At 46.6% G+C, this 13,162-nt stretch overlaps 1 protein-coding gene across 4 annotated transcripts in view; it reads right to left on the bottom strand.

Annotated features, from left to right (window-relative positions):
• The window catches only part of UHRF2 (ubiquitin like with PHD and ring finger domains 2), a 414,897-nt gene that overhangs the window by 114,763 nt on the left and 286,972 nt on the right, over nucleotides 1-13,162 (bottom strand). For all 4 annotated transcript variants that reach the window (XM_030193781.1, XM_030193779.1, XM_030193783.1 and 1 more), the window contains exon 10: nucleotides 5,842-5,948. In XM_030193781.1, the coding sequence (XP_030049641.1) occupies nucleotides 5,842-5,948 (107 nt within the window). The remainder of the gene's footprint in view (nucleotides 1-5,841; nucleotides 5,949-13,162) is intronic.

Genomic DNA, 13,162 nt, shown 5'->3' on the forward strand with positions numbered 1-13,162 from the left:
AAGGAAGGGAGTGATTAGGATAGTTGGATAAGGTGAGCTTTCATAATTAACTGGTTTGGTGAGGTGGCTTAGTGAGGTTATAGGTGCTCATTGTAGGCCTTGTTGAAGAAGAATGTTTTCAGAGATTTTCGAAAGATAGTTGTTTCGTTGATTGCTTTCAAGTCTGTGGGTAATGCGTTCCATAATTGCGTGCTCATGTACGAGAAGGTAGTGGCATGCATCAGTTTGTACTTCAGCCCTTTGCAGCTGGAGTAGTGCAGGTTGAGAAATTTGCGAGATGTTCTTGTGGCGTTTCTGGGAGGTAGGTCCACAAGGTTTAGCATGTAGATTGGGGCGTCTGCATGAATGATTTTGTGTACAATCGTGCAGATCTTGAACGCAATGCGTTCCTTCAGTGGGAGCCAGTGAAGTTTCTCTCTTAGTGGTTTTGCACTTTCATATTTAGTTTTTCCAAATATGAGTCTGGCGGCCGTATTCTGGGCAGTTTGGAGTTTTTTGATTGTCTGTTCTTTGCATCTGGCGTACAGTGCATTGCAGTAGTCTAGATGACTTATTACCCTGGCCAGATATTTCTGACACTCCTCCTGCTTTTTGGCCAGCTGGCCAAGCTCAGCAGCTTGGTCCTTTGGGAGACTGTCTACAAAGTCTAGTACACTATGAACCAAGGACCGCAAGTAATGCTCATGTACAGCTGGTAGTCCTTGATGCGGGAGACTAGCCTGACAAACCTTCCTGCCAAAAGAATCTAAGGTCCAGGCCACTCTGTCTGGGGGTGCAAAAGCATGAGACCTGGAACTCCTAGTCTTTTTAAGAGCAGGTTCAACCACTAGGGAGTGGTGTGGCAACTGGGTCTTCTTGAATCCAGGAACCTTCTGAATCCGATATATGGAATCCACCTTCTTTGGTATGACATGCACAGAGAGAGTGGTCTCCCAGTTCTTCATCTGCGCATCCCAGAGAACTTTGTGCAGAGAAACTGTCACAGCATTTCTAGGCAGAAAATCAAAACTCCGGGACTCAGCCCTAGGTTCATCCTGCGATTCCAACTTAAAGGGATTGGCATCCATTATTTCCTGGACAAAACAGGTGAAGGAGAGTGGCTCAAAAGGAGAGGAGAGAGGGTATGCTATATGATCCCTTCTCCGAGAGGTAGTCTAGCTCTTCCTCAGACTCCCATGACCAGTCCATGTTAGACTCTGCAAAACAGTCCTGATGAGATTCCTGCGGTTGTGCCTGTCTGGATGGACGTTCAGGCCTCGGGGGCAGGCCCCAAAGTGAATGCTTCATGCTTATTTGTTGACCTCGAGGGAGCTTCCTCTCTCAATGTCGATAGTTGCTGTGCAAGGGGAGGCACTGATGCCAATGCCTCTCGAGGTAAGGGGGTTGGAGACCGCTCCACAGGTGTAGCATGGGCCTTGGGGTCAGAGTGGCTGAGTGTTGCTGTTGGCACAAGCCCCTTGATGCCTGAACACTTTGGAGCTGTAGCAAATTTGCTAACTCTTCTCTCACCGTGGCTCAGAACTGGTCACCTAAGACAGGCACTGGTAATGATGGGACTGGAGTTGGTGTGGAGACAGCCTGCTGTTGCTGTATCTGAAATGGGGTGTCACGTCCCTTATCTTGACGGTAATGGCGCTCCTTCCGTCAGTGTAGGGCTGGAATCTGTCCGTCGGCGTGTGTGTGTGCGCCTGGCTGGCGCTCTCAACCCACAGTGCTCTGCTCCTCTCCCCTGCGGACGCTGGCTGGGCGACTAACGGCGTCTTTGCCCTGCCTCTTTGCTCCAAGGGGATTGGCTCCCCATGACTGGTGTCCTGGTTGTCCATCTCTCAGCCCTTAACTTATGGGCTCTCCCTTGCTTCCTCTGCTCTTTCCCTATTGGATGCTTGACTGCTTACCTTGCGCTCCCCCCTTCTTCCAATGCCTACTCTCCTTTTCAGCTGTTTCCAGTGAATGCCTGATGCCAGCACTATTTCTGTGGAACCCTTCCCTGCCTCAATGCTTCGGCTTCTACCTCAGTAGGTGTTTACTTTGCTCTGTTGCTTGCTTCTTCTCTACTGTGTCCTTTGCTGCTGACTTCGCCTGTACCTGGATACTCTCTTGCCTACTGCCTGCCTATTGACTTTGCCTGTACCTGGATTACTCTCTTGCCTGCTGCCTGCCTACTGACACTGCCTGTATCTGGATTATTCTCTTGCCTGCTGCCTGCCTGGCCAATTCGTTCGCCACCCTGCAATTAATGATCCAAGATGCCTCCTGCATTGACCATCAGCCCTGTACTACCCCATCCAAACAATGAGCTCCCAAGCCTGCTAGGCTAGCACTGGTCATCACAACTATCCAGTCCAACATGTCCAGGGGCACCCCTTTGAGTTGGTGCTGCAAAGAGCATCCCCCCTCCTCCCAAAAAATATATAACTGCCTCCTGAGACTGAGCGAGAAATGAGGCAGCTGTTGCTGAACTTTATAACCCAGTGGAGGCTCTCTAACAGGTGTGCCACTCTAGACACTGCAGCCCAAATCAACCAACTGTTGAAGTACCAACACCATGACCTTGGAGAAGGTCCTAGGGGCTGCTCCAAGTCCAGACAGGAGTGTCCTGAACTGAGAGTGCCTACCTGGGACATAACACTGCAGAAAGTGCTTGTGCTCCTCCCTGATCACTATGTGGAAGTACACTTTTGACAGGTCTAGGGAGGTCAGAAACTTCACCCACCCTGGCCGATGAGACCATGGATTGCAAGGTCTCTGTGAGAAAATGAGGCACCTGGAGGAAAGTGTTGACTCCATTAAGGACCAGGATGGGATAAAATGTCCCCCCTTTCTTGGAAACCACAACATAGATGGAATAATGTCCCCGTCCCTGCTCCTCTATGGGAACCGGTTTGATGGTTCCTAGCTAAAGAAGCTGCTGAAGTATTTCACCACTAACCTTTTTCTTCAGAGCAGACCTGCAAGGCAACACCATAAAGCCTTTAAAATGGGTTCTACTAGCCCCAGGGTGTACCGGATATTATGGGTCCAACTCTGATTGAACAGTTGGTATCCACCTGAACCCCAAATGAGGGGTCTTGTTGCTCCTCTTTGTTCTCTCCAGAGTAGAAGAAATCACCTCCTTCACTTGCCCTCCAGGCTCCACAAAAGGGCTGATTCTTCTGGGATCTGGACATTAAGTAAGCCAGAACCCTATGCCTGAACCAAACCAACCCCAGTCCTTCTGATGAGATCAGCTCCTGAACCCTCTGGCTAAGGAGTACACTTTGTACTAAGGAAGCCTCTGAGCCACGGGCTATCCCAGGTCCTTGACAAGCTTCTCCAGTTCTTCCCCAAATAGCAACTGACCCCAGAAGAGGAATTTGCTCAGGCATGCCTTGGAGAAACAATGCCAAACTGTGTAACCACAACCACCTGAAGGCCACAACCACTGAGGCTACTGACCAAGAACTCATCTGAAACCATGCCCACCAGGAAAACCACTCTGGACAAGACACTACTGAGGATCTCAGCAACTGCTGGATCCAGTAATGCAGAGTTTGAGCTATGCAGCCACCACAACCACAGCCTGTATTCCATGTGTCAAAGAACTAGTGCTTGCTTGAGTAGAACTTCTATCTTCTGGTCCTAGTAATCATTCAGAACTAGCCCCTCTTCCACCAGAATGGCGATTTCTTCGGTTACCACCATCACCAAGGCGTCTAAACCTGGGGATGCAGAGGAGCCCGTCCAGATCTTCCTGAGTAAGAGGATACAGTCTGTTCATCACTTCATGCCAGGCAGCACCAATTCAGCAGCTTCCTGCTCAGCCAAGATCATCCAACATACAGCCTTATGGTGTGTAAGAAACTTTGTCAGCCTGTGCAGACCGTCTAATATGAGTTACTGTTTGCTTCCTCTTCCAGCACCACTTTGACTATCCACAATGCTGAGACCACCTGAGTAATCAAGGATGGTGACTGCCCCTAATGGAGTAAACTCAACTCTGGGGACATGCTACCCAGGGGGCGTCCCCTTGTCCCTTTTCTCCACCTTTCCAATCCTGTTCAAAGATGGAGGCCACAATTGGCACCAGTTCTGTATCTGCTGACATGCTGGCTACCCTAGGCCACTTGTTCTGTCATCTTTCCTGGAATAGGCCCAGGGACTCCACCTCAGAGAGATCTTCCCCAGGCTGATCATCTGCTGCCCACAGGGTTGAACCTTGTAGCCCACCAGAGCCTTTTATTGGCACTCTGCAAGTCTGCAAAATCCGTAGCCCCAATTTCCGAGAGTCAGGAGCTAGGGGTTCCCGCCGAGCCCACCACATGCTGGGCGGGAATCATGTTGTCTGACTACAAAATGGCTTCCATTTCTACCAATAATGCCACAGTGACTAAAGTCGCTGACAGGACTGGGCCTTCTTCTAGCTCCTGAGCAGGAGCCAGAAAAAGTAGCACTTCAAAGCCACAATCCACTGTGCTGCTGGAAGACCCTACTTCGCCTACCCCTGGCCAAAATCTTACAAGAATGAGCTGGCTGTACCGCTGAGGAGTTAACTCCTGCAAACCCCACAGCATCAACTGGCTGGCATCAGTACACCCCTCCCCCAAAGCAAGCCAAAGGTCAACATGCACCCCGGGATCCAAACCACTTTCAGGAACTCTCCAGTGTAAGTCCAATACCGTCTCTCCAGCCTTCTTCTGCTCCCTTTTTTTTTTTTTTAAACTTTACTTCTGCACAAAACAGAAGAGGGAAACCATCTAGAAGCTCAAATCAGGGCAAAAGTCCAAAGACCAATCCCTGAGAGTTAATGTAGCCAAGGACTCTACCACAAGGTACAGCTGTAGACTATGCCCTAGGCAACGGAATTCAAAAATGCGTGGGATAAACATAAAGGAATCCTGTTCTGAAGGAAGGGATCCTCAGAAGCTTAGCCGAGATTGGGTGGCAGAGCCGGTGGGTGGAGGCGGGGCTGGGCCTTGTTCTGGGCAGACTTCTCCGGTCTGTGCCCTGAAAATGGCAGAAACAAATCAAGGTCAAGTATACACATAAAGTAGCACATATGAGTTTAAATTGTTGGGCAGACTAGATGGACCGTGCAGGTCTTTTACTGCCATCATCTACTATGTATGTTATGCTGCCTAGTCCAATTTGCACCATCTGCCAGATGCAGAGAAATGCTAACTGTACCATTCCTTATTTAATGATGTCACTGGAAAAGTTCAGATTATCTCCCTCCATCTCCTGGCAGGGTGGCATGACCACTAGTCTGGACTGGTCTAGCAAGATGACTAGGAATATGCTATTTATGTAACACTGTACAAGATAAGGCTGTTAAAACATCTAGCACCTGGCACCAGCCTCAAGCAGATAACTCTGCAAATCCAGGCCCAAGAAGATATATAGCAAATCTGATCTGACCACTGTTTATTTAGAATATGAGAGGTAGAAGGGAATGGGAGAAGATGGAAGGGAGGATGAGATTATCTTTGGTGGGGGGGGGGGGGGGGGGGGGGAAGGAAGTGTCTGAAGGAAGAGATGAGCATGTGTGTGAAGCAAGGCAACAAAGCTGGAAGGAAAGAGTACATTTGATGAAAGGATGTAGCTGGAAGAGAAGGAAAAGGGACGAGTGCCTGGAGTGTAGGGAAGGGAAAGTGTCCTCAGGGAAAGGCTAGAAGTGGATGAATTGACTGGAAGGAAGAGCAAGAGCAAAAGAAGGCCAAAAGTAAAACAAAATACAATAAAATAAAATCCAAAACAAAGATAGTCAAAAAATCAAGCAAAACAAGACAAAATATGTGCTTTAGCAAGCATGTCCCTAACTGTATGACCATACAACACCCACCAAGTTTTCTACATACCACTTACCTGTTCATGTGAGTTAGTGTTTGATCAAATGAATGCTCCCCAATCCTTTTATTTCCAGACAGATCTCTGCCACCACTCCCTGTATAAGTGAATTCATCCCCTCGGTCCTGCAAGAAAACACCAACTTTTGCTTTAAACCTTGAAGTTACAACTGTACAATACAGAAGGATTTCTCCTATTTTCTGTCTAAGGGAAAAAGCTCAGTACATATGGCTTTTTATGTCAATGACTCTACTGGCTTGCTATCTAATTTGTCTGGAGAGAAATTAACTACTGCTTAATTTCTATGTTTTGTTTCAGAGGCACTGCCAACACACCAAACCCACTACTTACTAGCTTCATTGTAAGCTGTAACATGATCAAACACATATTTCTATGCTTTGAAATTTATTTCATTTAGGCCCTCATTTTATAAGCCCTATTTGCATTTGAGACATGTATAAACCAGCACTTAAACATTGATCTTATATAAACATCAAGTCCCCATTTTATAAAGCCAGGATATGCACGTCAAACCAAAGTATGTTCAAATAGCAAGCGGGTGTGGTCTGGGTGCTTTGGATGTGACAAAGGCATGGTAGGTAAATACTACTACTATAAATCATTTCTATAGCGCTACCAGTTGTACGCAGCGCTTCACAATTGAACATGAAGAAAAGACATTTCAGATGGGAACTAAATATTGGTGTCTTAAAAGATCAACTTTGGGAATTACACCTGCTATCAAGAATGTTTAAGATTTGGCAAACAGCTGCTATTGAGCAGCACTCTACCGGGGGGTGGAGGGTGGAATTAAGGGAGGTTGCCCTTTAATACCTCAGTGGTTTTTGCGTTCCTCCCCCATGCCAAAATTGTCTTTCTGACAGTGTCAGGAAAACACATGGTTATGTTCCTAAAGTCACAAACATAAATGTTTATGTGCTGGCACATAACTGTTTATGTACTGGCTTTCAACACACCACTATTTTCTATGTTTATTTTGCTAAAATGGAAGTTTATGTTGCATACACCCAGCGCATAAAGGTCTATATTTCTCCTATATTTCACAAAAGACTCTATGTCGGCACATTCTGTTCTAAAATACTTGTGAAACTTGAGAAACACTGACCTGTACATCTTAATTCTAACTTTTACAGCCTGTCTAAAATTGGTATGTTACAATATACGACTGCAGGTGTCACCAAAGCATAAAAAAACAAAATTAATAAATTAAAGACCTCCCATGCCATCCTAATTTATCCGAAAAAAACATTTCCTCATCCTCTCCTTTCCATATAACAAATACAAACCTACAACCATAAACACTCCAGGACATACCCTACCTACCTCGGACAATTTGAAAATACTCGGTGTTACACTTGATTGCAACCTAACCCTCGAGAGCCATGTAAACTCTGTAACAAAGAAAATGTTCAGGCCCCACCTAGAGTATTGTATTCAGTTTTGGAGGCCGTATCTTGCTAAGGATGTAAAAAGAATTGAAGCAGTGCAAAGAAAAGCTACGAGGATGGTATGGGATTTGCGTTACAAGACGTATGAGGAGAGACTTGCTGACCTGAACATGTATACCCTTGAGGAAAGGAGAAACAGGGGTGATAAGATACAGACGTTCAAATATTTGAAAGGTATTAATCCGCAAAAGAACCTTTTCCGGAGATGGGAAGGCGGCAGAACTAGAGGGCATGAAATGAGATTGAAGGGAAGCAGACAAAAAAAATGTCAGGAAGTATTTTTTCAAGGAGAGAGTGGTGGATGCTTGGAATGCCCTCCCGCGGGAGGTGGTGGAGAGGAAAACGGTAACGGAATTCAAACATGCGTGGGATAAACATAAAGGAATCCTGTTCAGAAGATATGGATCCTCAGGAGCTTAGCCAAGATTGGGTGGCAGAGCTGGTGGTGGGAGGCGGGGCTGGTGGTTGGGAGGTGGGGATAGTGCTGGCCAGAGTTATACGATCTGTGCCAGAGCTGGTGGTGGGAGGCGGGGATAGTGTCCTGAAAATGACAGTTACAAATCAAAATATACACAAAAAGTAGCACATATGAGTTTGTCTTGTTGGGCAGACTGGATGGACCGTGCCGGTCTTTTTCTGCAGTTATCTACTAGGTTACTATGTTACTACGTATCCCTTATCCTCACCTAAAGTCCCTCATTCTTCAAAACCCCCCAATAATGTTAAAACTTTTAAACATGTGAAGGGAATTCTATAAAAAGCCTGCAATTAATAGTTGTGAACCTAAATGGCAGCATCAAAAAGTACACATGTATTCTAAAAAGAGTGCACAGGTGCATGTACAGCAAAAAATATAAGTACTCATATGTAGACATGCTGATGGCACAGGAACACTCAAAAAATGGCTGTAATTATTTGACTCCCCTTTTGGAGCTGTTGACACCCTCCTCCTGACCAGGCTGTTCCTGGGATGGGAACACAAAGTTCCCACTGCCTGCCCAGAGGAGAGACCATATCATATTGAGGAGGGCCTGGGAGAGACAGGAAGTGTTTCAACAGACAAGCATCATTCCCCAGAGAGGTAAGCAGCACCAGAGGGGCAGAAGCTGGGAGGAGAGCACTAGATAGTATATATAAGGGAAATTGCTGTGTCTGAAAATGAATCCATACAAAACATTTGCACACATGGGTCAGATTGTCAGATGGGCAACAAATGTATCATTAGCACATACTCAGAGCAGGATAGGATTGCAGCTGGAAAAGGGACAGAAAGAGGACATAACATATGAACAGGGCATATATGATGCAGCAGCACTCACAAGGGCACATCCCACCTCACCTGCCCAAACACAAGTCCTCACATGCAGTCTACTTGAAGGGGGAGGGCAAGGACCTAGGAGGCAGCACTCAGATGTCTGCCTACTCCACAAGCCAGCACTATACCCACGCATCCCTCCAAAAAAGGGTTACCATATTTGCGGAGACAAAAAAAAAAGACACAAAAAATAAAATGCTGCCCCGTCCTGCACAGTCACCATGACCCCCCCCCCCCCCCAAGAAAGCCAGACTCCATAAGCGGTGAAAATACTGGTAAAAGTAACGGAAATGCATTTTCTTCTGTACTCTGCTAAATACAAAATTAGAAAATATGTACATTTCCAAAAAAAAGGAAGCATCCATGAGCTGCAAAGCTATTGTTCAGCATGAGAGAGCCAGTTATCTCCACTGAATATTACTGTTCAGTGCATAGCAGCTATCCAGCTAGCCATGAAGCGCATTGCTGGTTAAGCTGGGTGGTGAAATCGGGCTGCCCAAATAGGCCTAACTTTGGTCACATGAACTTTACCTATCTCAAGTGGCAATACCACATGAACTTTATCTTATCCCTATATCACTCTGGATTTGTCTACACCGGAGTCTGCAATCGCATCTCCAGCACTATGTAAGCCACAATGAGTCTGCAAATAGGTGGGAAAATGTGGGACACAAATGTAACAAATAAATAAATACTATAAACTTAAACTTAAATAAGGCAGGTACAAATCAAGGTAAGGTATACACATATGCTTGTCTTGTTGGGCAGTCTGGATGGACCGTGCAGGTCTTTTTCTGCCATCATCTACTATGTTACTATTACCCCCTTTCCTTTCCCTCCCATCCATAAGCAGCATGTCCCCTCCCCCTCCTCTCCATCTATCCATGTACTGCATTTCACTGTTTTCCCTTCCTCCTCTCCCTTTGCTCCATGTACAGCATGTCCCCCCTATCTTCCCATCTACATGCAGCTTGTCCCCTTCTCTCCCTCCCATCCATGTGCAGCTCTTGTCCCCTCTTCTCCCTCCTACCCACATAAGAGCACAACATACCGAGTGAGATGGACTAGGAGATGCAAGTGGAAGGAATGTAGCAGAACAGGTTGCTACATCAATGCACCATAGACAGGCTGTTAGTGTCATCCTAATGCCACATACACAGCAAGGAATCCTCATAAAACAACACTAGGAGGCTAAGCCTATACACACTGTTAATACACAGAGTTCAGGGTAGGCCCAGTAAGGCTGCAGAAAGGAACATCTGTGGGGTGAGACTGACTCAACTTCTCTTCTCCTTTTCCACACAGATTGAGGAACTTAAGAAGACATCCAGATACCTGCGCCTTTGAAGACTGATGGGCTCCAGGGCATCCATGCCTGGATGACGGAATGAGAAGGTAAGCGCCAAGCACTCACATATGCTTTCACAAGGGCATCGACATATGACTGCTGTAACCACAGCTGACCCAGCCCTAGCATCAGCCTTTATACAGACTAGTAACCTGTCACAGTGAAAATCAACATCCAGTATATGTCATTTGAAAGCACACAGGCACGGCAGCCACCATACAAAGATACCACCTCACCCCTCTAGGGTTCCTTCTACAGTTCCTCACACTGATCGCAGGAGAATAGAAACTGCTGATTGCCTCCTCCCCAATGCACTGCTTTCTATGAAGGTGTGTTTGCCAATATCCTGAGAGAGCCAAGTGCCCAACCCCACTCTGTGGTAGGCCCTCATTTTCAACCATCAGCACCACCACCTAGCAAATATCAAGGAAAGGCTATCTGCTGATCCAAGCAGCTCACCATGTCTATGTGGTAGGCTCTACAGCAGCTGTTAGCATTGTACAGCTGCACCACCCCCACTCCTAAAGTCTCTCCAGGAGTATCTGTTCGAGCACCCTGAGTATCCTAGGAATTTCTGCCCAGTGAGTGCTCATAATATAGTAGACATTTATGCTTGTCCCAGAAATGCACACATCACTGTGCTAGGTTGCAGCTATCTGTACAAAAGCCTAAAATGGTGAGACAATGATGCCATTCTGACTGCATTTCCAAGCAGCTCCATGGATCTAACAGCTGCCATACTCGTTCATTTCCACAGCTGACCATCAAGCTGCTGGACTTTATGAAAAAGAGGACACAGCTTGGTCTCTGTCCCTCTATCACAGGTGGAAGAAGCAGCAGAGATGGAACAAGAGGAGAAAAATACAGAGGCCACTGAGACCCCTCCAATCCCTCCCTCATAGCTCCTTCTATCCCTCCATCCCAGCCCTGGCCATCCAAGAAAAGAGGATGACAATCAGGATGTGATAATCTCAGTGAGGAGGTCCAGGCCCTCCAGCAGCCACAATCCCCTGCTCCTCATGCAGTCAATACACCACCTCCTTTGGCATCTGGAAAGGTGGAGGTGCAGCTCACTCTGTGACCTCAGGTGCTGCAGAAGATAGCTCTGGACCAGAGGCTGTCATAGAAAAACACAGAGAATGGAGAACATTCTAAGGCACATGCTGTGTACTGTGAAGATCCTTCCCTCCGCCCGAGGGTCTTCGGGATCTTGCCTCCACCCTGGCCACTCAGCCTCCCGGCCCACTGCAGTCCACAGGGCAGGGCTCAAAGAAAAACTTCAAAAAGGTAAAAGTCACCAAGCTCCTTTATTGTCAGGGATTCACAGTCCAGAAACTTTCAACAGGAATCCTGCAGCCCTTCAAAACAGTTGCTCCTGTTTTTTTCTCTCAGGGCCCAGGCACAGCAGAAACACAACCACGTCCCCTTCCAGCTGCTGCACAAATCAGCTGGAGCCAAATTAACAGTCCCCACAGATAGGTTCCTCTGTAGTCCAACTTCACACCCCAAAAAGAATCCCTGTATCCTGCCCCCCCCCCCCCCCACGGGGTTTCTGCAAACAGTTCAAAACACACAGATCTGTGGGCTTCAGCCCACAAAAAAGAAAAAAAAAACACTGTAGCTTACTTTCCCCTCCCCCACACAAAAGAAGGTTTGTTTTCCCAAAAGTTCAAAATCCACAGTGCTCAGTGCCTCAGCACTCAGTTCAGACACACAATCTCTTCAAGGAACAACCCTGAACTCTTTTGGGAAAGAGGAAAAGACCCCACCCTTTCTGGGTCACTCAATTACTTCACTGACCCTCCTCCCGCATGACCTTTCCCCTTTCAGCCCAGCTCTGACACCAAGAGTTCACCTGGTTTTTCAGTTTAGCTTTCAAGGCATGAGCCCAGGCAGAAAGGTCCATGGGTTCCTCAGAGCCTGCCTCCTGCTCCTTCTCTCCAGCAACTTGCCAGTCCATGGGCTCATTCTCCTCCACTCTGGGCGGCTGTTCATCTCTTACTTATGTTCCAGGTGCCCCTCCCTTGCCTTGTCAGAGCCTTCTCCCGGGGAATGCTGGGGCCAATAATCACTATACCAGGGTTTTCCCCGGGGATGCTGGGAAATGTAGTCCCTTCTCCCACCTCCATTTTCTAGGGGGCACTACCTTTTCCCTTCTCTCTCTCTCTCTCCCTGAGGAATGATTAAAGGTAAGGCTCTGCTCTGTCTCCCTCGGCTCTTGAGCCTCCTTCCTTCTCCCCCCTCCACTTCCATCTGTTCAAAACCCTTATCCTCCCCTTCACAGTACCCTAAAGGACCTAGATGCTGCCCTAGAATGTGCTGGCATCATCTAGATGCCTTCTTCTCATGACCCTTAGACAAGCCAACTCCTGATATTTGTCATCCTCCTCTCCCAGGGGTGAATAGTATCCCTTCCTTCCTCCTTCTGTAAGTTCTCTCCCCTAAAAACATTTGCTTTTAAAAATATGAAAATAAACAATTATTAGAATTGTTGAGCACATTTCATGTGTGTAAATTGTTACTCACCCTCTCTCTCCTGTCCACATGTACTCACACAGGTGCAAAACTATTATCCAACTGCATTACAGATGGTACATGGAACATGACAAAGTATGCACGCTGTAGGCCTTGTCTGTCTAATGGGTTAACACTAACCCAACATATTACTACTCTATCCAGAATCCTCCTTGTCTAGAGTCACATGCAGCTATACTTTTAAAGAGTGACTAGGAAGTGAGCCCCTGTTCCCTCTATGACACAAGTAGTGCTCAGCAAATACTTATCCCCTAATGTTGAGACTTATATATCATGTGGTGCATGTCCCCATTAGTAAACATAGTGGAGAGACAGGCAAGAAGCTGAGTAGGGCTGTAATCTTTCATGACAGCAGCCATTTAATCTGAGGGAATTCAGTAGCAATGGTCATACTGAGTCTCCACATAGCCCATTTTTGGCTTAACCCTTAACACTATAATCTTAAACAAGTGGGTGTGGATTACACAGATATAATAATGAAATCACAAAAACAAATCCACTGAATGAAAAATAATCAATTTGGAAAAATGGAAGGAAAAGACTCAAAGAGCTCAAAATCACACATGATTTAGAGAGCTGGAGGGATCCAAAAGATCTGTGTTTCATCATCGGCAAAAAACCTTCTGTAGAAAAATATTCCAAAAACTAGCTTTTTTTTATAGCTGCTTATAA

Source organism: Microcaecilia unicolor, chromosome 2, assembly GCF_901765095.1.
Source record: "Microcaecilia unicolor chromosome 2, aMicUni1.1, whole genome shotgun sequence".
Taxonomy (NCBI): domain Eukaryota; kingdom Metazoa; phylum Chordata; class Amphibia; order Gymnophiona; family Siphonopidae; genus Microcaecilia; species Microcaecilia unicolor.